The 22,853-nt window shown below is 40.3% G+C and overlaps 1 protein-coding gene across 3 annotated transcripts in view; it reads right to left on the bottom strand.

The window, feature by feature from the left end:
- Positions 1-6,539: 6,539 nt before the first annotated feature.
- The window catches only part of TECPR2 (tectonin beta-propeller repeat containing 2), a 46,033-nt gene continuing 29,719 nt past the window's right edge, over positions 6,540-22,853 (bottom strand). Inside the window, exons 19-21 of one of the 3 annotated variants that reach the window (XM_080593932.1) lie at positions 12,767-12,908; positions 11,408-11,557; positions 6,540-11,145 (exon numbers count right to left, since the gene is read on the bottom strand). In XM_080593932.1, coding sequence (XP_080450058.1) covers positions 10,988-11,145; positions 11,408-11,557; positions 12,767-12,908 — 450 coding nt within the window. In that variant the 3' untranslated portion in view covers positions 6,540-10,987. Of the gene's footprint in view, positions 11,146-11,407; positions 11,558-12,766; positions 12,909-13,679; positions 13,886-13,967; positions 15,219-22,853 lie in introns of those variants that run through there. The other 2 variants (XM_080593931.1, XR_013951880.1) reach the window with 2 other exon arrangements.

Genomic DNA, 22,853 nt, shown 5'->3' with positions numbered 1-22,853 from the left:
ACATTTGTACCACAAACACTGCGAGAGCCTGAGGTCCTAATTCCTTGGTACCACGCGGTATCAGCCATGCTTACGTACAACACGCCTTAGTCACGATATGCCTGCAGCACTGATGCAGTGCCCACATAGCGAACAGCCAGCTCACGTCACATCTCCTCCCCTTACTAGTTTACAGAGCACACAAAGCAGTTACAATCCCGGCTCCTCAGCTGAAGCTTTTTCCTCAAGTGATATCAGCAAATGTTCTTATCACCAGAGGTCTCCGGCTCAGTAATTGCCCTGCCCAGCGGTGGCTGGTAACGCTCAAGTCTCACAAGTACTCACTCAGTACAAGCCAGCTAACAGCAGACCTTGTCCTGCAATAGTCCTTGCTGTCCCTGCAAAAGTCCACGCTGTCCCTGCAAACAGCATTTTTGCGTGTACAAGTCAGGGAGTTATCAGGCAAACGTTTCTCCCTATTGCGCAGCTAAGGCTGCCGGGGCCAAAAAGAGAGCTGCAACCCTCTGTGCTCTGCTCAAACAGCGAGTCTGCCGTGTTCCAGTTCTCTTTGCTGAATGACGGGAGGAGAAGAGAGGGGGAGCAAACTGCCTTGTTGCCCCTGATAGCGAGCGAGTAACTTGACAAGCTAGTGCCAGGCAAAAGAAGGGGGAGGGGGTAACACAGGGCTCGGCTCTGCCCACCTCCAGCGCATGGGAAAGGCTCTGCTCGGTGACTGCTGTGCCTTTCGGGGGTGCTAAGCAGCACTGAACATTCGCTCTGGGAGGTGACAGATCCCGGCTGGTAGCCTGCATCTGCCTCCATTCACCTTTTCAGCATTAGCAGTGCACACACGGCAGAGTGGCACCGTTCCACACCAAACCTAGGACACCAAGCGGGGAGGGTATTCGGAAGTCTTTTGTTCCAGAAGCAAAAGAACTCCTTCCTGCCTTCTGCTTGGGATTTGATGCTTTAGAAACTGGTTGCTCAGATACCAAACAAATCTTGTGCAGACTCTCTGCTAAAACAAAAGCACAGAAATTTACGCAACCATATCCCTTGCTTCAGCCCGTGACCTTACCAAGCTCCATTCATTAATCAGGCTGCACTGAAGCTTTACTCAGTACAAATCTGACACTGATGCAGTGACTCTGCAGGGATGGGACACACACTGAACCTGCATTTTTGTAATGTGATGTTGACCACAAGCGGCCTTGATGACCCAGGCATTAACTATAGTGTGGCAGAGAGATGTGTGCCCTCAATTAGATGGTCTCTGTGAAGGGACAAGTCAATTTGGCCAGCTGAGCCAACGCCTTTTGGTTCAGCTGGCAAGAGGGCAGCACTGTGATAGCAAGCTGTGAGCTCAGAGCCTATAGAGAGCCCATATCCTTTGTGGTATCAAAGCATTAAGCACTAACAGGGTGATCATGGAATTTTTGGCTGCTCTCCTACTTTCCTGATCTCTGCAATGGGAAAACATAATTCCGTATTGCTTTGTTGCTATTACTGAAGGATGTACTTGTCCTAACGACCAGGCTGTTCTCAAGCCCACACCCTTATTGTAAACTGCAAGCTTGACACTCTGATGAATTTCTGGTTAATGAGGATCACACCGCCCTCTCTCACCACCATGGGTTACTCCTTTCTGAGCAGCGTTTGGAAGCCACTCCCAAGCACAGTAAGTCTGCCAGCAGCAAACCTTCAACTTCTGCTTTCTGTTTGCCTGCTCTCCTTCTTCACCTGCCTACAGGTAAAGGCAAGTTGTCTGCTGACCATCACTTCAAGAGCGCTGCTGCTACCAAAGGAGAAAACAGAGAACAACACGTGATGGCTCACTTTGATGCGAATTACTAGGTAAAAAATAAAAAAGTAACAGAACACAGCTCAGGCCTGATGAAGACAAAGTCTGATGCTAAATGTGAGCATCCACTTGTGGAGGCATCACGTCTGGGGAGAAAGATTATAGAAACCAGCATCTACAGACTGACAAAACAGATTTACTACCTAAGTTACCCATTTTCCTATTATAAATCTGTCATATGGTTCTAATGCCAAATCACCAGAGGTCATATAAACCTCTCTCATATTATGCTCTTGACACACTGATTTTGAAAATAAAAACAACCAAAGCAAATAACCCCCCAGGTACATGACGAGCATTACAGGGTTATGCTATACACACTGCTAGCCGGTGGTTGCTTTCATGCCCCTCCTACCACAAAGAGCAGTGTTTTCACACCGGCTTTTTTCACATCAATCAGCCCTAGCTGTTCTTACACAGAGGCTGAAATAGTTGGAGGGCTGATCTGCAGACACGCTGAGTGTCTGCAGCACCAGCTGACACCACTGTGAGAGGCACGTGCTCTGCACCTTCAAACGCCCTGACTTTCTGCTAACACCATTCACGTCTACCAAACCAAACCAAACAGCACGAGTACTTAGATGTGAAAACAAGCTGACACCACTTACACAAAGAAATCAAGCAAAGCAAGAAAAGATCAAATGGCTCTGATCTGTGATCGATGTTCTCACCCCTTGATATCATTACAGGGATTGTTCCCTTTATCCGTTGTTAAATGCCTCACAGAATGGGACTGCCACCACTTCCTACCAAAGACAACAGCGCAGCCTAGTAAGCTTTATTGTGAGGAAATGTTTCCTGCCACTAAGCCCCTTGCTCATTCTTCTTCCACAGGTCAGAATTATTCTCTTTAGCATCTCCTGAAACAATTGTATCACCTCTACTCACTGTAGCAACTGTGGATTGTGGGCGTTCTTCAAAGGCTCTGATTTATTTGTGGGTTTTGTTCGTTTGTTTGCTTTTCCTCCACAAGGCATTCTCTCTGCTCAGTTCATTATTAACAGTGGCTTTCTCAGAACATCTTTTCTGAAATTCAGGTGCTTCCAGCTGTTTGTAGTCACCTAGATGCAAACACATCAGTATCAGAGGGAAAAGAGACTACGTCAGCACTATTGCAACGTGCAAGAGCTTCACCCAGGACCCAAACTGCAAACTATATAAAACCTACTACACAGGTCCCCTGTGACTTGTCTGCCTCTTGAATATACGCATTCCTGCTCCCCAACCACTGGCACAGAGTGGCTTCCAAGGATTGTTCTTGCTTATCTGGACTACATCAGAGACACCAGGATACAGAGGAAAGAAAAAGATGGTTCCTTCCCCAAGTGTCATCCATGTCAAAATTTTTGTTTTCCTTGGCAGCGACTCAAACACTTGGTACCTGGCTATCACTTCAAAGTAGATGCATTTATTTTGCAAAATCACTTGCCTGGGATGGCTTCCAAAAACATCCCTTAGTTGGCTGGACAAAAGCAAAATTGCCTCTGGAGGCATCATATGATGAAGCCTTAGATCCTACTAATAACATTCCTGAAGCCACATCCACAACAATTGTAGTGAGAGCTTTGCCATAGATGTATATAGGACTAAACATGAAAGACAAGCGTTCCAACATTCCCTACTTGTCTGGCTGTGCTTTGACACTAATAAAAACCATCATCACACTTGGCCTTCTTAGTCAAAAGATTGTTTATTTTTCCAGTCACCACCGTATGGTTTTACTTGTCACCAGTATTTCTTGAGCTTATCATGATAACTCATGTCAGACACTGTAAATCTGCTGTTGGGAAGAGTTAAACTCAGTCCAGGAGATCAATGATACCAGCACTAATAAACAAAATAAATTCATTTTCATAGTTGTCAGGTTACATTTGCCTTCCCTAAAAGAATAAATATGTACACACTTCTACTGCAACAGTGTTTCTGAACAGTGATTCTCATATGATGTTCCATCGGGCACTGCCAAGTGGTCCATATTTGCTTTACAGAAGTGTGTTACTTCTCTGCTTTTATTAGAAGCCTGATGGAAAAAGCACAGGAAAATCTGGAGGAAAGTTTTAGTGGTGACAATTGAGTGGTCAATTCACACAAGAGTTTTGGAAATCACTGTTTTAAATTTATTCACTCTGTACAAGTTGGTACTGCTAAAATAACAGAGATCAATAATGAAAGATGAGAATCTTGAATGCAGGAAGCAAATAAGATAATGATATGCAAATCACCTGGGTACACAATCAGAGACAGCTCTAATAGCTCGGTCCCTTAGACTCCGGATTTCAAAAATAACCAGCTCAAGCTGAATGTCACTGTGACCCATTAGGGTCCTTGAGACAACAAAAGCTGTACTACTCCCCACAATGTTGACTTTTAAAATGAAAAACTGCATGAATTTTTGTGAAATTTAGCATGAAGAAAGTTTTATTTGTGACATATGAACTAGGATGTGATTTATGTCTGTGTTACGCTGGCATGTTCCACCTTGGCTGAGTTCAGGAATTTTATCAAGGACCCTAGATCTAAAAGCAAGAAACCTTAGACCCAAATCTAAGAAAACATACATTTTTGCTGAGATCTGCAAAAGACTCCCCGTGGCAGCTGGCAAAATGCAGAGTAGGGAACTGTATGTAGGCTTTAAGTCTGTGTGTGTTGTCCGGAACAAATATGCTACAGGAGAGACTGAGATAGCTCTTAGCAAGTATAGTTCTGCACAGACAATATTCCTCTTTAGGTCTCTGAACCTAACAGTAAGACAGATGCCAGCCTGCTCCTAAAACTGGCTTTGAAAAATCACTGGATGTCTGATTGCGAAACTCAGGGATTGAATGAAGCATGGCCTTTTAAGTGAAAGCTGAGCTCACCTTGCTCAGCGTGCTTTGAAAACTCATCTGGCAAGATATGGTATCTCTTACCCTTAAAAAAAAAAAAGAAAAAAAAAAAGAAAACATCTGTCACCTTCCATCTTGAAAGTCTTTTATTAAAATCAGGTTTAAGAAGTTACCACACTGCAAGCAGCCAGCAATGGTGAAAAACATGCTGCAAAGGACTACAGACAAGGGCATGTAAGGTCAAAGGTAACGCAAGCCCTGCTGGCTTTAACCTCAGTTTAGACAAAATAGTAGAGCTTAAGTTGAAGCAACAGCTTTGCTGCCTTCCTGGACCTCAGCTCCTGTCATACAGAACTTAAAAACAGCAAGATGGGGAGGAAGAAAAGAAGGTGACACAAAACACTCAGAACAGCCACTACAGAGCCCTGTGCTCTCCTCCCAGCAATGCTTTGTATGGGCACCATCTCATCACGCAGCTGCAATGGAAGGACAGGAGAAAGCTCGCTCCACAAGGCAAAGGACAGGATGAAAGGAAGTCAGCAGGCCTTGAGACTAACAGGATTCAATTTATCTGTTCCTAGTACAAACACACATTTCAGATTTCTTTTGTTCTTTTAAATGCCCAGCCCATGCTGACAGTACTTTGTTAACCAGCTAATTAGAACCGAAGACGGACAGATCTCCTACACAAGTACCTATGGCACCAATGTTAATATTTAACAAGGTTGGCATTATTATTACAGTAATTATAAAGCGAACTAACAGTGCTAAACCTGTTATTTCAAAGCGTCACACCAATCATTTACCGTGCTCTCCTTAAAATAATTGACTTTCACCACAGCACAGTGGAAGGAGGTGCAGATCCGCTGGTTCACGTGCTCCTTACTCCCAATTTGGAGCACTGGGTGCAGCTCAGAGGGAGCAGACTACGGCCCATCTGTTGAGGCAGAGAACAGATTTAGCGAGACAAGCGTGGGAGCCGAGCAAATAAAATCTCAGCCGTCCTAGCAATTACCCGACTTACTTTGCCTTTCCCGCGATCCGCTGGCTGGCTGTCCCCCGTAGCAAGCAGGGACCAGGGGGTTTCTTGCTGGCACTTGCATTCTACCCCTCACCTCCAGCCCAAGCAGATTCCTTCTTTTTTAAACATCCCCCTGCTGCTCAGCCAGGCACATGTGCCAGGCAGTCTGCTGGGTGCTTCCCTGGAACTTTCCTCCCAATCTATTTTTTTTTTCTGAAACAGTTTCAATTAGCTCAATTTTTCATCTGACTCAGATGAGCTTTGCTAAATTCACCCAGCACACAACCAGGCAAAATACGGCAATGTATTTTTCAAGTAGGAGTCATCTACTGTGTATTCCTGTTTTAACAGATGTAATAACATCTATACCATTTCTCCATTCTATATACAAGATATCTATGCACTTGTATAGTAACAGAGCGTTCTCCTGGTGAAGACTCACCACACTCATTAGACTACAGGTCTACAATACGCACATAAAGCACGCCGTCAACTTCTGCAAAATCAAGATAGTAAATACAGGGTGTTAATCTAATTCTGTACTCATCATTTAGCCTATTTTTGCTGTATATGCAATTTTAAATGAAAAGTGCTATAAATTTAGGCCTTCTTCCTTCACCTGTATCTACAATAAGTGAATCTCAACTGAGGTTATGAGGAAGATGTATTAAAAAAAATAAATCACAGATTACTTCTATAATGGAGGGAAAACAGTGAATAATATTTGAAAGATTCATCCATAACTACAGTTTCATTCAGCGCTATTCAGCTGTGCATTACTTGGTGCCTCAGGCAATCACAGGCTACAAAAATCAGCATATTTTAGTCATTTCCGAGGGCCAAAGATAGGGCATTTTTTTTCATTTTGAGGGATTTAATATTTTTGGTGTTTTATTATCATTGTGTTAGCTTTTAGAAAACAGAAATGAATTAAATATATAATTGATAAGTCCACATTTCATGGGAACATCAAGTTTCTCAAACAGATCTTTGCTTCTTCTACTGCTTGTTTCTTCCCCCACCAGCATCAAGCAGGATTTAACTTTATGGCTAACGTAACAACTTCGTTAGATCTATTCACATAGACTTTTAGTCAGATAAAGACCAAACAAATCATAAGGGTAATTTCACCTAGCTTCCAGTGTGCTACCAGCCAGTCTTATCTACGGAACTTCCTGAATTGAACCCAAAACCTCACTTCCTATCTCGATGTCAAGCAATGAGAAATCCATAGTTATTTCTGTGATGAACCTAGATATCACCATTCAGCAATCCAAAGGGACTTTTGTTTATCTAGATAGTGTAGTTGTTATCAGCACAGCTCTGGGTAGAGTAATTCATAGAAGATGACTGCAGCTCAGCTTTCACTTTCCGCTAATTAAAATCCAGTCCTTTAGATTATAAATTCTCTTCTGCAGAAGCGAGAGTGAGGTGGTTATTTTTAATTAGAGTAACTCATTACCAAACAACCAGAGCGAGCTACTTTGTTTGGCAAGGGATACACCAGCTTTCTTTGCTGGCTACCTGCCACCATGATACACGCAACTTTTCCTTTCTGGAAGGCTGAGAGAGGAATAAAACCCACACCTCGCATTCTACAGCTAGAAGTCTTCAATTAAGATCTTATCTCTCTACTCCTGCAGGTAGGGCTAGGATGCGGACAGGGCTGGTTAATGTAAAAACTAAAGACCAGAGATTTTCACCACAGTAATGAGTAGATCTGAGTATCTTCACGGATGATTTATGCTTTTGTAACAGCTACTCAACAAGGCACAGCCACAGACACACAGGCAATTGAATTGCAGTCCCTCACACCCAGAACATCATTTACTGAAAATTTCTCTGAGGTTGTTCCTTAAAATTTATCCAGAACTCATACCAACAGCTCAGGCATTGAAGGGACTTTCATGAGAGAAGCAAAAAGACAAGGCAGAATGCCCTGCTAGTCTGAAATAAGCCACAAGTGCCTTTGAGACTCATCAAGAAAGCAATGCAGAAGAGTTAAGGGGTTCAGATCTTCTGATGGCCATGTGCATTGGGAAGTCGGTTTCTTGTACATCGCACCAAAGATGCTCTTAATACAGATTTAAACATTTTTTCCAAATTCTTTGTTCCTGTATAATAAATCTATGTTTAGACAATGGCCTAAGTCCACAATTAGGAATTCTCATCATCATTTTCTTAGCAGTAACACCATTTCCTAACAGCAACTTTACTGTCTTACTTAAGCAATTAAAGTATTTTGACACTTGTTAGTGGAAGACTCTTTTTGTACCATTCAACATTTTCCATTCCTTTTTATTGCTGCAACACAGAAAAACAAGAGTTACTTAGATATCTAGATGGGTGTTTCACAACAACTCAACTCAGGCATCTGAACTGCCATCCGTCCGGTGACATAAGGATCACTCTTGTATAACAGAACAGGCTGATGCTGTAAGGAGACCAGAATTTCCCTGCAGGAACCAACAGAGGCAGCTGAACAAGTTTGTCAACATAATTAGCGAAGACATTGCAATCCGAATCTGAGCAGGATTCCCGTGGTTGGAAGTGGGTTTAAGTGCCTGAATTGTCATTAATTGTGGCTATGCCTTCTTGAGTGAAGTTACACAGGTCACAGCTCCATCAGGAAACAGTCTGCCCATGTGGGAAGTGAAGGCAATGGTGCTTATTACGCCTCAGAAGCTGTTACAGTTCCAGTCCAGAAACACAGGAAGTCTTCTGATGAGCTCAGACATTTTAAAACGCAAAGCAGGGTGCAGTTACAGCACGTGGCACAATCACCTATTTTCAGCCTGAACATTTCCTACCTGTGATCACACATGGATATTCTTCACCCAAGGCTGAAATATTTAACAGACAAGTGCAATTTTTGTACAGTGTACACAGAAAGAAACTTTGTTTACTTCTGTTATAGAAAGACCATCTCAATAACGAGGCAATAAGCTTAATATTCAATATGCTAAGTGTTTAATTCTCTTTGCTTGGAAGACGATCATTTTGCTGGTTTGACACACCTATCAACTAAGAAATATATGAAATATACCTTCCAGTATCCAGGTCCTTATACTGCCATTACCCTATTATCTGGGGTAATAGTAAGATAAGGTTTTCATAAGCATGTTTGTCTTCAGCACAAGACAATTTACAGACAAACAGAACTCTTGTGAATCATACAACAGATGAGTCTTACCACAGTAATTTATTTCTTAAAAATCTAGTTTATTGCACTTGTCTCAAAGCACAAACAAAAACCTAAATACAGAAATAAAATAAAAAAATCCTAGTTTTATTAAAACTATCCTAAAAAGTAGTCTGAGAAGAGCTCGACACCAATTTAATATTAACGACCATAGCAAGGTACAGTACCATACAGTAAACAAACAACTAGCAAGCTCAAGCCATTACTAAGATGACTTTGAAAAATGTAATACAAAAGTGTCACTATTAAATAATGCCACTGTACTTGAGCATCCGGTGCTTGGTAGGGTGCGGAGAAGTACTCAGATCCCTTCTCCAACGTGGTTGATTCAGGAGCTGCCAAAAGATACTTTTAAGCTGAGTTTCAGCTTCTTTGGGGTCCTCAAGATACCAAGCTATGCTTGCATAAAACAAACTGGGTTACTTCGTGAGCAGATTCCATTACAATCCACTGCCAGACAGGCTAAAAAAACCCTCTGGGGGTATTTTCCATATACGGATGAGCTAGCAATGAAGCAAACATCATCTGTAAAAGGGAAACAAAGCTGTCCTCCCTGCAAGACTGAAAGAACAGACTGAGAACTGACAGCCAGTATCACAAATGGTACTAAAAATAATAATAACAAAAGTGACATAACTTGGTTCTCTCTCCACAGATCTACATTCTCACCTTGCACCACGTTTGTTCCAAGTTTAGTGCAGTACATGCATGAATTATTCTGAAAGAGAACAGAGGTTAAAAAGAAAACACATCCTTTTCTGTATGTATTGATTAAGTTCTCAAAACAGAAACATCCCCACTGTTCAACACCTGGCCTTTTCTGAAGCTGGCTCATTTACAGTATTGGTTAGCAGCTGCTTAAACATTCTGATGGTTTATAAGCTTAGAACGAACACAAAATAACTCCTCCGCCTACATACTGAACTAAAGTTCTCTCATCCATAGTTCTATTGCTTAAAAAAGATGAGGTATCTTTCAAAAAAGATTTAGAGTTTAAAGAAAAATAAACTGCAATGATTAACTTAGGTTACTTCCCAGTTCATCACATACCTCTGCTGCAACATCTGTTAAGTATAAGACACTTCAAATTTAGCTAACATAGCTAAAAATCACAATATTGTTAAGTATTTTCTCACAATATCACAATTTTTAATGGGATATACAGGTAATTCTATCAATTATCATTTTGCCTTTAATATATCTATGTTTGGTACTCAAAACAATTTGAGTCCAAATGTTAAAGCACTGGCTGCAGGCACAAATATAGCATAACAGGTATTATGAAAGCTGCCTTGTACATTCCTGCATTGTACTACAAACCCAACATGCAACTTCTTCCTATTCCGAAGTGGGACTTACCCCCCACCAAAACTGTCAGCTTCCTGATGGCTGCGTGAAATGAGCAAAAGTTCCCCTGATATTAGATGTAATCCAAACTTCTCACTTGTGATTGAAGCCAAGTTAGAAACAGAATTTGTAGACATGGAAGGTTAGTACAGCCTTGCAGCAGATATTTGTATGGAAATGGACCAAACTAAGCTCATTTCAACACCAATGCTGTGGAATCACAATGTTCTGAGATCTCAATAAGAAATACTTCAACATATTTTCTTCCATGCTGCAAGGAAAAAATTATTCTAAATATATACAATAGTTGGAGAGCGTTCCCATAAGTTTGGAGTTCCAAGTACAAGAAGAAATTGAGAAAAATGTAACGTTTCTGCTGTAGAGAAATATTTAATGCAACAGAATTCCTTCTCAAAATAAGTACACGTATTAGTGTGCATGCTGTTGTGAAATAGTCACTTTCATTGCTAATCAGAATAAGTTAAAGAATTATGTTTCCAAAGGAGCTGCTACAGTAGTACGGTATAACAATTGCAGTATGCCACACCTAAAGAGTCTCCCAAGAGATACTGGAACAAACATCAGAACTCACAGCTTGGGGGCTATTTAACAGGTCAGTTTTTTAAATACAAAAGTGCTAATATCACAGGTCCAATATGAGTGGCTTTTTAGATCCAACATTCTGTACATACATTACAGTAATTCTGTATGTCCTTCTGTTTTTTTTCACTGCTTCATAAGCTTGAAAGACTTCATATCACTTCCCATTCATCTTCAAAATCATCAGGATGAAGCAGAACAGAAGTATCGTTATTTTTCTGCAAATTATGGGAATGGCTAAAGGTCTTAGTGAGGCGCTGGAGAAGGGATCCTGAAGTGCTGATTGCCCACAGTTCATCTAGAGGGGTCACTGCAAAGCATAAATTATCCATCTTTTAATGAAGGCAGTAGGCTCCAATAATAAACAGTAAATAAATAACATTTGAATTTATTTTTTCTAATTGTACACAGAGAAGGTTTTTACTAATGTGATAAAAGCACCTTGGTGAAACTGACCGTCCACAAAGCATTTAGATTACATAGCTATCCCTGCTAACGATCAGTTTGAGCACCAGCAGGCAGAAGTCAGCAGAAATCAAAATGTTCTGGATTATCACGCAGACCCAACTTGCCTGTTAAACGTGAGACATTTCCAGGAATCTTCTTCCAGTAGTCTCCTGCTGGATTCTTGTCAGTAATGCCATATCGACGAGCTACATCTCCATTTGGACAGCGCGCCCAAACGGTCCTTGTACTTATAGCCAGCTGACATGCCTGCAAACCTAAAGATAATTGGACATGAGGAGGCAATAATCACAGGCTTTCTTAGGTAGTAAATACACTTGCAGTAAAGCTTAAAAGAAGACAGGGAGACTATAATATTTTTATATATTCTGATATTAATACTAGAGAAGAACTCAATTATAGAAGGCACAAAGAAATACCTGATTTTCCTAGAGGCTAAGAAAGAATTGGCAAGATGACAATTTAGGACTACATTTTTCCTTACACAGACTTTAAGGGAGGAGAACAAGGTAGACGCTATTAGATTTCTGAGCTTCTTGCCCTGTATAAGCAGAAGCTAAGAATGCAGGCCACTTGCATCACATGGAGCAGTTGTAAACAAACAGGCTTTTTAATTGCAGACTTTGTAGTCATTGCAACTATTGACTGTAATAACATCACTGTGGATACACTTTGTTGTGTAGCCATAGCCACAAGCAACAACCAATTGAGGATCTTCCCAAACCTATTTCTGAGCTTCCACTGTATTTCACTAACAGATGGGGAATAATCTGACAGTTATAATCTTAGTTTGCCTAAAAATGGTTAATATTATAGACATGGTGGACATTTTTTCTTCCTCTTCAAAAGAAAGCAGATCCTCTGCAACTGAAGTGCCATGCACTTCTGCAGTGAAATATCTTTAAAAAGCAGACAGCATCAATATACTGTTATTTAAAAAGAAGCAATTAAATTTTAATTTTACTTATAGGCAAAAGGAAAATGTAATTACTTCATCTAGAATGCATCCAGTACACAGAATTAATAGAAAGATGTGCAAAATCACATTAGATTTTTTTTTTTTTTTAGCCACATCCAGACAGGAACCCCACATTGTATCACATTTAAATACAAAACTTCCCAAAGCATAGTAGTCTCCTATTGCTTAGGAACATTGCTTTAATCCTAACTGAAAGGTAACTGTACCGTTCATTAATTCATTGGCAAGAGCCTGAAATAACACACACAGTGGAAGTTCATCTGAAAACCAGACTTCAGTTAACTACATAGTGTTTTTAAGTGAAACCAAGGTCCTCTTTAAACGATAACCCTAATCAAATACTTTACCGAGTTTCTATAAATAAGTAAATTTGGTTACTGAGAAAAATACCTGATTTCAGCATTGCTATCAAACTGAAAAAACAAAAGGGGAAAAAAAATCACAGAAAATGGCAGGAAGCACAAGGAATTAAGGTATTAGTTTTTACCTGGCACATGCTCCCAGTCAGTGCCTACAGGCATTTCTTCTGTGATTCCCACTCGTACGTGGACATTCCATTTGCTGTCAATTGCCCACAACATCTGATCATTTGGACTCGAATGAATGCTGACCAAGTTGACTCCTACTGGCTATAAAAATTAAGCACAGTATTTAATCTTTGTACCACTGTATCTTTAAATACAGACACTTGCTCCTCACAGAAGTACACACAAAAAAGTTGTAAAATATTCACCAGAGACTAGGGACAGAAAGAAATCTAACTTTTTATTTGTCATTGTATAAATTACCCAGTTTTCAAAAAAGTCAATCCCTTCCTAAATAGAAAAGGAACGTGAGTGAATGTCAGCTGAAGTTACTGATATTCATATTTGATGTTCAACATCCGAGTTTAATAATACTCGTGTTTGCTCAAACACTGTTATCCCAATCAAATACAGTTTTGATTGCAAGTTAAAGAGAGAACTCATCCACAGAAATGCAGGAAGAGCGTTATTTTCCTATTGCTTTCCTGAAAGTTTTCCTACCATAACTAAATATCTCCTGTATTCCTAAATATACATAAGCTGCACATTTTTAAGGTCTGAATATCCCATTGTTTGCAGTGATACGGTGATCCGCCCTCTCCCCTGTACTCCATTCGATAGGAATATGACCATGGTGAGCCCAAGAGAAATACATTTCCCATTCTGTTCCCAGGGAAGTCCTTACTCTATCTGCTCCTATGGAGATTTGCCTTAACTACTATCCCAAATCAGTGTTACTGACCACAGCATTTTACATACATCATAAAGGTCATGACTTTGTAGCAAAATATATCAGCCAACAGGTTTAGTGTATGCAAATACCCTAAAAAAAAAAAGAAAACCACATACAAAAGAAACAAACAAAAACCCACATACTTTAAATAAAATGTAGATAAGAAGAAAAAAAAGGGATTTTTCTCCACATCAGCCTAATAAAAGTTGCAATGAAGACGACAGTAAGATGCCCGGAAATATGTCATCATCTGGCAGAAGCACTGCATTTCTTGCAATAATCTCACAGACATAAGCCGAATATCCAGTCTGATAAATACAAGAACAAGCAGCTCTTTGTATGTATAAACCTAGGAATACAGGACCATAATCAGTACGCACATGAGTGCACAACCCAGCACCAGATGGGCCTTCTGTGTACATAACAGTTACCTGCTTTGGTTTTGCTTTGAAAGTTCTCATGCTAACATCTGATCTGGGTCTGATCCAGTTATAACCAGGTTCAACTTGCAGCTCCAAATCAATCCTGTCTATTTAGGTGGTAAGACCTTTGACAGGCTGTCTTCTCACGCTTGTGCTCTCATCAGGTACTTGCACTTCGTTGGGAGCTTGAAGCTGGCTGAGCCTCGAGGAAGTGTTTTCACCTCTGCTGACAGTAAACTGACAATGGCTGCAGGTTGAACACTTACAGGAAGACACAATTTGTCTTGAAGAGACAAAAAAGATAACCCACACGACGCATCCCTCTGTCTTGCCACCCTCTTCACCCAAAGTTACCCTCACTCCTGGGCCCCTTTCTTCATCACATCCCTCTCCATACTTGTGCTTTCAAGTGAGCTGCAATTAATAGCTTCTGCAGACTGAGTTACTGCACGCAGCAGGAGATCTTGGCTTTTTTTTTTCTTTTTTTAATCCATTTATCTCCTCCTTCCCACAATGTCACTCTACCATAGCCATCTCTTCCTCAGATTTAGGGACTTTCTGCCTTTCTTTCCTCATCTCCTTCACACCATGAACTGCTAAGCTCTAGGTCTGCAACATACCTCAGGTTACAACTACAGTCCTTCAGAAAAGGACTCCTCCTTCTTACTGACCTGTTGGGATCTGTGCACCTTGCTCTCCACTTTTCCATGTCAGGAAATCGTTCCTCTTCCTCTATCATTTGCCTAGAAACAACTGGAGGAATATTTCCATCCAGAAAGACTTACCGAGTGCTCACACCTAGCAGCCATGCCTGTGCATTACTACAAAATTATAGGTAGTGGAAGCTAAGAACAAGCAAACAAAATACCCCAAGAAAGTAGCATAAATGGAGTTGCATGATGCACAAGCTAGATAGCTTCCGATATCACTGCAGGTTCAAGTACAATCAAAGCAATTACCTCTACCTAATTCTTCAGAAAATCGAAGAAACGAATTATCAAGTTCTAAGATCTCCACAAGCTTGGACAAAAATTCTCTCTACATATTTTAAAGCAAGCTCCTCTTTCCTCAACTTTTCCTGGCTCTCTGGGTATTTCACTTTTGCTTTCTTTTCCTTTCTCAGACTACTTAGTTCTTTCTGATAAACTTGCATCAAGGAAACAATCCTCCTACTCACTCTTATTATAAATGATCCAGGCAAGACACCGATGGCAGCATCCAGTGCTCTTAGCAGGAAACACCCCACTCTGCTGCAGCTTTCTGATGTGAAACAGAGTAAAGGACATGACTGACAGGACAGCTAGTGATGTGATTATATACCATAGCTTTTGGAACAAAGCAGCGACAAGACGCTGGGAAACAGGCACAGGCAATTCTTAGAGCCTGTTGCAGAGGTTTTAAACACATTAGATGGCTACCCAGAAAGCACTCAACTGCAACAAAAAGATGCGGCTACCACAGCAGGATAAAACTGATTCAGAGTTTTCCTGACATAATGTACCACTTCTGGAGAACATCTCAAATACCCCTCATTTTCACTAAGTTTTAATTACCATAAAAATGTTTAAAGTATTTTATAATCTATATAACAAGAAACAGATCTCGACAGCTACAGGTAAAGATTAAGTAGAGTTTTCTTATAGCAATAAAGAGTGCTACCAGTGCAAATTTATAAATCTGCTGATAACATTTCAAAGACTGATAGCCATGAAAATGAATAAATTATTTCAGAGTAGCCTTTTCTTAACTCGTTAAACTTCTAACAGCATTCATGAAATCTGTATTAGGATCCGAGCAAGTGGCATGGAGCTGGGGCAGGGGAGGGTCAGGCTGGGTGTTAGGGAAAGGTTCTGCACCCAGAGGGTGGTCGGGCACTGGGACAGGCTCCCCAGGGAGGTGGTCATGGCATCGAGCCTGAGGGAGCTCAAAAAGTGTTTGGACACTGCTCTCAGACACAGCGTACTTCTCAGTACATAACACTGCATGCTAAGAGCTGTGAATATCCTAATTGCCTGATACAGAAAAGAAAATGAAAAATAGTTTGCTAGCACCCGATTGTCTGAACAGAAGACAATGCTGATGAAACAAAGTAAACTTGAAAGAAGCACTTAACTGACAAATTGTTACATGACATCATTCAATAGCATCTATGCTAAATATATTTGAGTTATAAACTTGTCCATTAGCTTTATAATTCAATGCAAATCATTTCCATTCCTTCTACAGACCACAGATAAATATGCTTCAGTGCAAGAGCTTTGTTTAAACAATGGTATCCAACAAAATCCAAAGTAGAAACTAATGCAGTTTTCACCCCTGGACTCTGAAGTTTTGCCTTACTGTAACTGCTTCAGCTACAGACGAACCCAAACCACACCGGTTCATTTCCTTGTCAAGGCGGAAAGGCCAAAAACCACATGCACACAAAAAATGCATCAGAACATTTTCCAAGTCACTTTTCAGAATTAGAGTCCATGTATCAGCAGACCTCCACTATCTCTTTTCTGCTGCAAACACTGGGGGTGAGGAAGACTAAACAGAACGTTCTCAGCCTGTCCACCTCCACCCCCCACTTCATTTTTTTAAATAATGGTTTGGTGGCTACAAGCAGCATGAAGGCATGAATGCTCTACTCACCTTCATAAAACAGAAATACGTTCAGCTGCTCCGGGCCGGGCTGTAAGAATATCACATCAGATCGATTTCCCACACTGTTGAGCACTATCTGTATGTAGATCAGATTCATCCGACTGTTCTGATGGCTAACAGACACCCAGACCTTATTAACTGGCATGACAAATACATACTGCAGCTTAGAGAGACTCCTTGATACAGACCCGACCGCTGCATATTATTTTCAGGGCTCCATTTGTATGGCAGTTGTAAATCACTTCCACCATTGGAGATATCAACCAAGCACGAGCAACGCAGGAGCAATACTGACCAGAATGTTTTGCACTCAGACTTTGAGGAGCAGAACAACTCGCTAAACCAAGTGCCCCTTTTTTCTCTGTAGAAAAGTTCAAGGCAGCATACAAGAGCAGGAAAGGTTATGAATCTATGTTTAGTCTTCCTTGAAGCTCCATGTTTTTCAGTAATGCTGCCACAGAATTGTCAGAGAAAGGTTATTTATTGACTGAAAAACTGGAGCTTTATTTTCCTCAGAAGCCTTAGAATAACAACATGACTCCTTCCCCCAGTTTGTGCCTTCAGTGAGTAAACAGACACGAGCCTTAGCTCGATACCTCCAGTCTATGGCTCGCACAACCAAGAAAGGGCAAAAGGCATGCAGGCAGTTTTCTTGACCTCTCACCTCTGTCAACTCATCTGTCAATTTTCATTCCAAGTGTTTTTCTCATAGGGATATGCAAAAGATATTTTGCACACACACATATGGCATAGAATCCAAGAAAAGATCATGCCAAATCCATGTGACTATTTAACGTGGTGAAGCTCTAGCAGGTCCGCAAAATACTTTCAGAATATGTAGCACAACAACTGTTCTTTACAAGCAATTAAAATAATAATAATAATGCAAAGACCATTCAAACCATGAGCCTAGTCTGTTGGTTTGCCCAGCTGTCTTCTGGTCACACTGTCTTACACCTAAGGTTACAGACAGCCTATAATGCCCTACACAACATTTTATAATTAAGACTACAGGTGTGTGTGTTTTTTTTTTTTTTAATAGCATACTAAGAAATTAAAATGTTAAGATGAGAACGACTATGTCTTTATAGAAATACACAACGCTACATGCAATAACTTTGCATGAAACAGAACATAATGTAGTACAAGGTAATAAAAACCTTGATAAGCAAGGCTCTGAAAACCAGGGCATTTCAGGTTTTTTGTTTTGTTTTAAAACAAGTTTAATGAGCATCACTAAAACACCCTCTCCTGCATTTTATGCTAAGAGAAGTGCGTGCCTGTAGGTTTTGAAATTTAAAAGCCTTACCAAGGAAAGTAAAACATTTCTGTACAGTAAAAACACAAATGCATTTGTAAATTCAGCCTCATCTCTGCTTTGACAACTCTCACAGTTATCAAACTCATGGTTTCTCTGCCATTTTGCATCTTAGTGTTGCTCCATGTCATTTAACACATTTCTGATGAAAATGCCACATGCCCCTGACAGGAACAGAAATACTGCCTTGTTTTACAAATGCCCATAACCTTTAAGTGATATAATTCACTTACATAACTGGAGTTTGTGTGTAGGGGGGGGAATCATTAAAACAAAACCCCAAGAACTTACTGGTAGGAGGTTTTGTTTTGTTTTGTTCTTTAAACAAAGAGTGACCTTGTGACATTCTGGAAAGTTACAATCTGTCAGGATTCAAAATGTGCACTGTAAGCCTCCGAAATACCGGGGATGCACTCGGGATATAACAGTTGCTACTCCCTCATCTAGCAGCACTCATCCAGCACCGAAGCTGCAGACTGATTTCTGTCCCAGGTGAGGTGTGGCTCCCAAACACAAGGCTCTGAAACGTGTTATGCTACCGGGACAAAAACAATAGTATTGCAGGGGGTTGAGGGTCAGAAATCAGATCATTGCCTCCCAGGCGGAGGATGCATTCACAAGAGTACAGAGTCCAACTTCCTCTTCCTTGCCTGCTCCCTGGCTGCATTAGGCTCGGGTTCAGTAGGGCAAAGGATAGATAGCACCAGGCTACGTGACAGGTCTGTAGGACGGGCCACCAGGGCAGAGGGAAACACCGCAGCCCAGCCAGACAGCTTCCTGGGAAGGCAACCGAGCACAAGGCCCACTAGCCTGATCTGGTTGCTGGCACCCGTTCTGCTCAAACAGGGGGATGCTGCTCAGCACCACACCGTGGAGGGGGCCCCGAGCTCCTCACTCAAGGAAAAAGGGTTGGATGTGCCCACCCATTGTCCCAGGCCGGCTCCTTACTCAGTGTGGACTTTGGGTTTGCTGAAGTCCTCTCACTGTCAGTACTGTCTCCGCTGCCCAAATTACTCCACAGAAGCCAAGCCCTTGGTTACTAAACTGTATCCAGCCTCCCGCAGATTTTAAAATGAGATAAGCTGAAGTTCAGTCACACGAAAAGCAATAAAAAGTGCTCTAACCAGAATTCACAAACAGCAGCTTTAATGAAAAAAACATAGAAACAAAACAAAAAAACACTCAATTTATACTAGCAGAAGTAATTTCTTATGACCACCTCTCAAAATCACTTTTCAAGGTCTTCTATTTATAAATACTTCGGGATATCACTGCTTTCAAACATGAGAATAGTTCCACTGAAATCAAGGCACATGCTTGCTAAATCGAGTCCTGTATCCTTAACCAATGATTTTTTTTATACAATTACCTGAACGTTTTTATTTTTGAGTAATTCTGAAACTCTCAAGACTCAACATTGAGAAATATATTTAGCTTTCAGAACGGTAGATAAAGTAACTGAAATTATCTCTCTCTGTAAAATAATTAAATTGTGTATTAGCTAACAGAAGTACAGGCACACTGGAAGAGCCCAGATTTGAGGGTGTTACTAGTACTGAACAAATGAAAGCATGAAAATGAAAGATTCTCCTTCCCACGGTTTCTGTTTTCAGCGTAAGTTAAGTCTTGTTGAAAAGCAAAAGCACCACCTTAAAATCATATTTCAAAAGGATATGGAAAAATCGTCTACTCAGTTTTCTGGGTGTATCTCATTTTGTGCACCCTTTTTGTGATCGGAGGCTTCTGGTACTGATAACAATTGCTATCTAATGTGACAGGCTACATGTACGGTTTTCTGAACACGACGATAGCAGTGCCTTAAAACAAATACCAGAAGGCTAAAACTCCAAAGCAGAAAAATACTGAGAAATATAGTGGCAACAGTTTTCCTAACTTGCAACAAAACGGAAGGTAATAAGCACTGAACTGAGCAGTGGAATCAGCATGAGACGACTTTACTAAAAATGCTGAAGGTGCATTTTTCTAGCACCTAAAAAACTTTTTATGTAACCTATAAGAAAGGCACATGGCTGTGAAGAATCGTATATGTTTCAAGTTAAACATTATGGTATTCTGAATCAGTTAAACAAAATACACTGCAGCAGGAGCTCTGATCTCACATGCTTATTTACAACCCACCTCGAAACAGCTACTCTACTGCCAAATACAGGTTTTCCTTACATCTTCTTGAAAACAGCAGTCCTCCACGAAAATCCTCTCCCCCCTAATGTCTTCAGGAGGCCTTACATGAGCAAAGATATATGGAACAACAGACCAGCTAGTCTGGTCTACCGATAACCAGAAGTTTGAATGAGTATTTTACCTTCCCAGCCTAAATAGAATTAGTCTAATAAAAGATACTTTCTGAACATCTTGTCTTACCATGCCAAAGCAGAACTCACATCAGTTACATCTGTGCAACAGGTAGGTAGCGCAAGCTATGTAGTGCTCATGAAAACAATCTGACTTGAAAAGAGCAGTCATGTGGATTATGCACTACAAATAACAGACTTTTCCATGGCAAGTATTTTCAGCACTAGCCTGGATGATTCTGAAGTAAAAAAACCACAGTATTCTCAACAGAAAAAATCCCTCATCCTCCAAATATCCTTGAATGATTATTTCAAAAAGAATCCCCCCTACAGTTAAGCTTTGATTTTGGCACCTACCAAGATGTGCTCATCACTTCATCCGCTCAGTACCACCTAACGCAGAACTGGCCCTAAAAGTAACAGGGAAAATGCAAAGGCAAGGCAGACGGCAGTGTAAGAGAAGTCTCCACTCTAAGGCAGGCAGAACTCTAATTAAAGAGAGGAAAGGAAACAAAGATCATGGCAGCTATTTCTAACAAGTCACCCAACATCTGCAGGGCACAACCAACCTCCTTACGCTGAACATAAATTAAGAAAAAGGAAGGTATTGAAAAAGAAATTAAATCTAATGTGCACTGATTCTTGCAGAATAACAGAAATTCCTGAAATTTCAAATGCCATTTTTAACGGTTGCTTCTCAGTTTTGAGGTTTGGGGCTTTTTTTTTTTTTTTTGAATGACAGTGAAAGTGTGAATAACCCACAATTTTGTTTTGTTTTGTTCTTTGTGTGCAAAAAATAATCAGAATTCTTCCTAACTTAGGAGGGGCTATCTTATCTTAGCTGTGATATCAAGCTTGAAGTAGAAAAAGACAATTAGAAGGGTGTTTATGGGAAGAGTAGTAAATCAAAAATTCCTCCAACTTGAAATGCCCGTACTGGAAGAGATCATTTTATGGCAAACTGCATTAAGCAGTACTCTTCTGCTGATCCTAGGAATTACACCAAGAATCAACGGAAGGTTTACATAGTAGCCAAATAGTGAACATCTTTTTAAATAAGTCCCTCTCTGTCCACAGTTTGGATGAGCTACGCAGCTATTTAAATAAACTTCTTGACTTAATAAAATAAGCTTTTTTGATCCTATGCTCTAAGAAATTCCGGTTACGAAAGAGCACAGAAAAGCAACTAAACAAATGACAATTAAAATGTTTAATCTGTTCTTAGAGTAAGATTGATTGTTTGCAAGCAATAGGTGATTGCTAACTCATTACAAATAGTTGTTCTCAACCTTGTTTCCTTTAGCTCTCCCTAAATAAAAGTTTTGCTTAACTAAGAGATAAGCAAATATATATAAATCCCTTAATATAAATCTGATTAGGTGGTTCTTAAGGCCACTGTTAACGTTAAGTATTACTTGTAAGAAGCAAGCTATTCTCAAAATAAGATTTTGCTTCTGCATCTTTTTCAGTAGGTGCCCAAAATCAGAGACAAAATGGAGAAAGAATTACTTTCAAACAGGCCTTCGACTTTTAGGGATATTTTAAAGCAATTTTTCAGGCGAAAATTATTTTTAATTTTTAATTAACTTCTACTCAATAACAACCCAAATTAGTCTTATTGACTATATTAAATTTTGTGTTATTATTTTTTCAGGCTACAAAATTGAGAAAACATTCAATTTTATAAATACACACGCACCCATATATATACACATACTCTGTAGTATCTACATAAATAATAATTACACTGCTTGCTCATTCTTTGTATTTAGATGTAATGTATATTGAGGCATGCTACAACAGATAATAGTTTTATACTGTATATTAAGGATGGAATGAAGAATACCTTCCATTTCCTGAATGAAAACCATTTTATCAAGTTTTGATCAGCTTTGTCAATGCTCTTAAAATAGCTTCCAAAAAGTGGCTTACCTACACGATTTCAATTTTTAGATCACAGAACAGAACAGATGAAGCAGAAAAGACACCTACATATATGAGCTACACCGTTCACGATATTGTGATAATATCAACTACTTATTTATTTTATCCAACACTTTAGACAATGGAGGGCAGAGAACACAACTTTTTTTCATCAAGAAATAGTGCAGTCAGGAGTTATGAAGGGAGAAGCAGCGAACGAGAACAGTTTCAGTCTAGATTAAGAAAAGAGACTCACTGATTTAATCTGAAATGTTTTGGGTTGGAAAGGACCTTACAGATCACCCAGTTCCAACCCCCTGCCATGGGCAGGGACACCTCCCACCAGCCCAGGTTGCCCCCAGCCCCATCCAGCCTGGCCTGGAACACCTCCAGGGATGGGGCACCCACAGCTTCTCTGGGCAACCTGTGCCAGTGCCTCACCACCCTCTGAGTGAAAAAAATATTCCAAACGTCTATTCTAAAAATCTAACAGAACTATTGTCTCTGAATACCTTTGTGAAGCTGTGCAACGATGCTGTGCAATTACAGCACTTCTTTAACAAGAAGTGACACTGTAAAAGCAGAGCCTGTAGCTGCTCACAAGCTGCTCATGAGTCATGAGATCTGGGATACGGCATGTCATATTGGCTCTGACATTTGCTGGGGAATGAAACATCCATAGTTGGTTTTAAA

The sequence above is a fragment of the Anser brachyrhynchus genome, assembly GCF_964034855.1.
Source record: "Anser brachyrhynchus genome assembly, chromosome: 5".
NCBI classification, from domain to species: Eukaryota; Metazoa; Chordata; class Aves; order Anseriformes; family Anatidae; genus Anser; species Anser brachyrhynchus.
The sequence above is the reverse complement of the archived record's forward strand: the minus strand, read 5'-3'. Positions and strand labels throughout refer to the sequence as shown.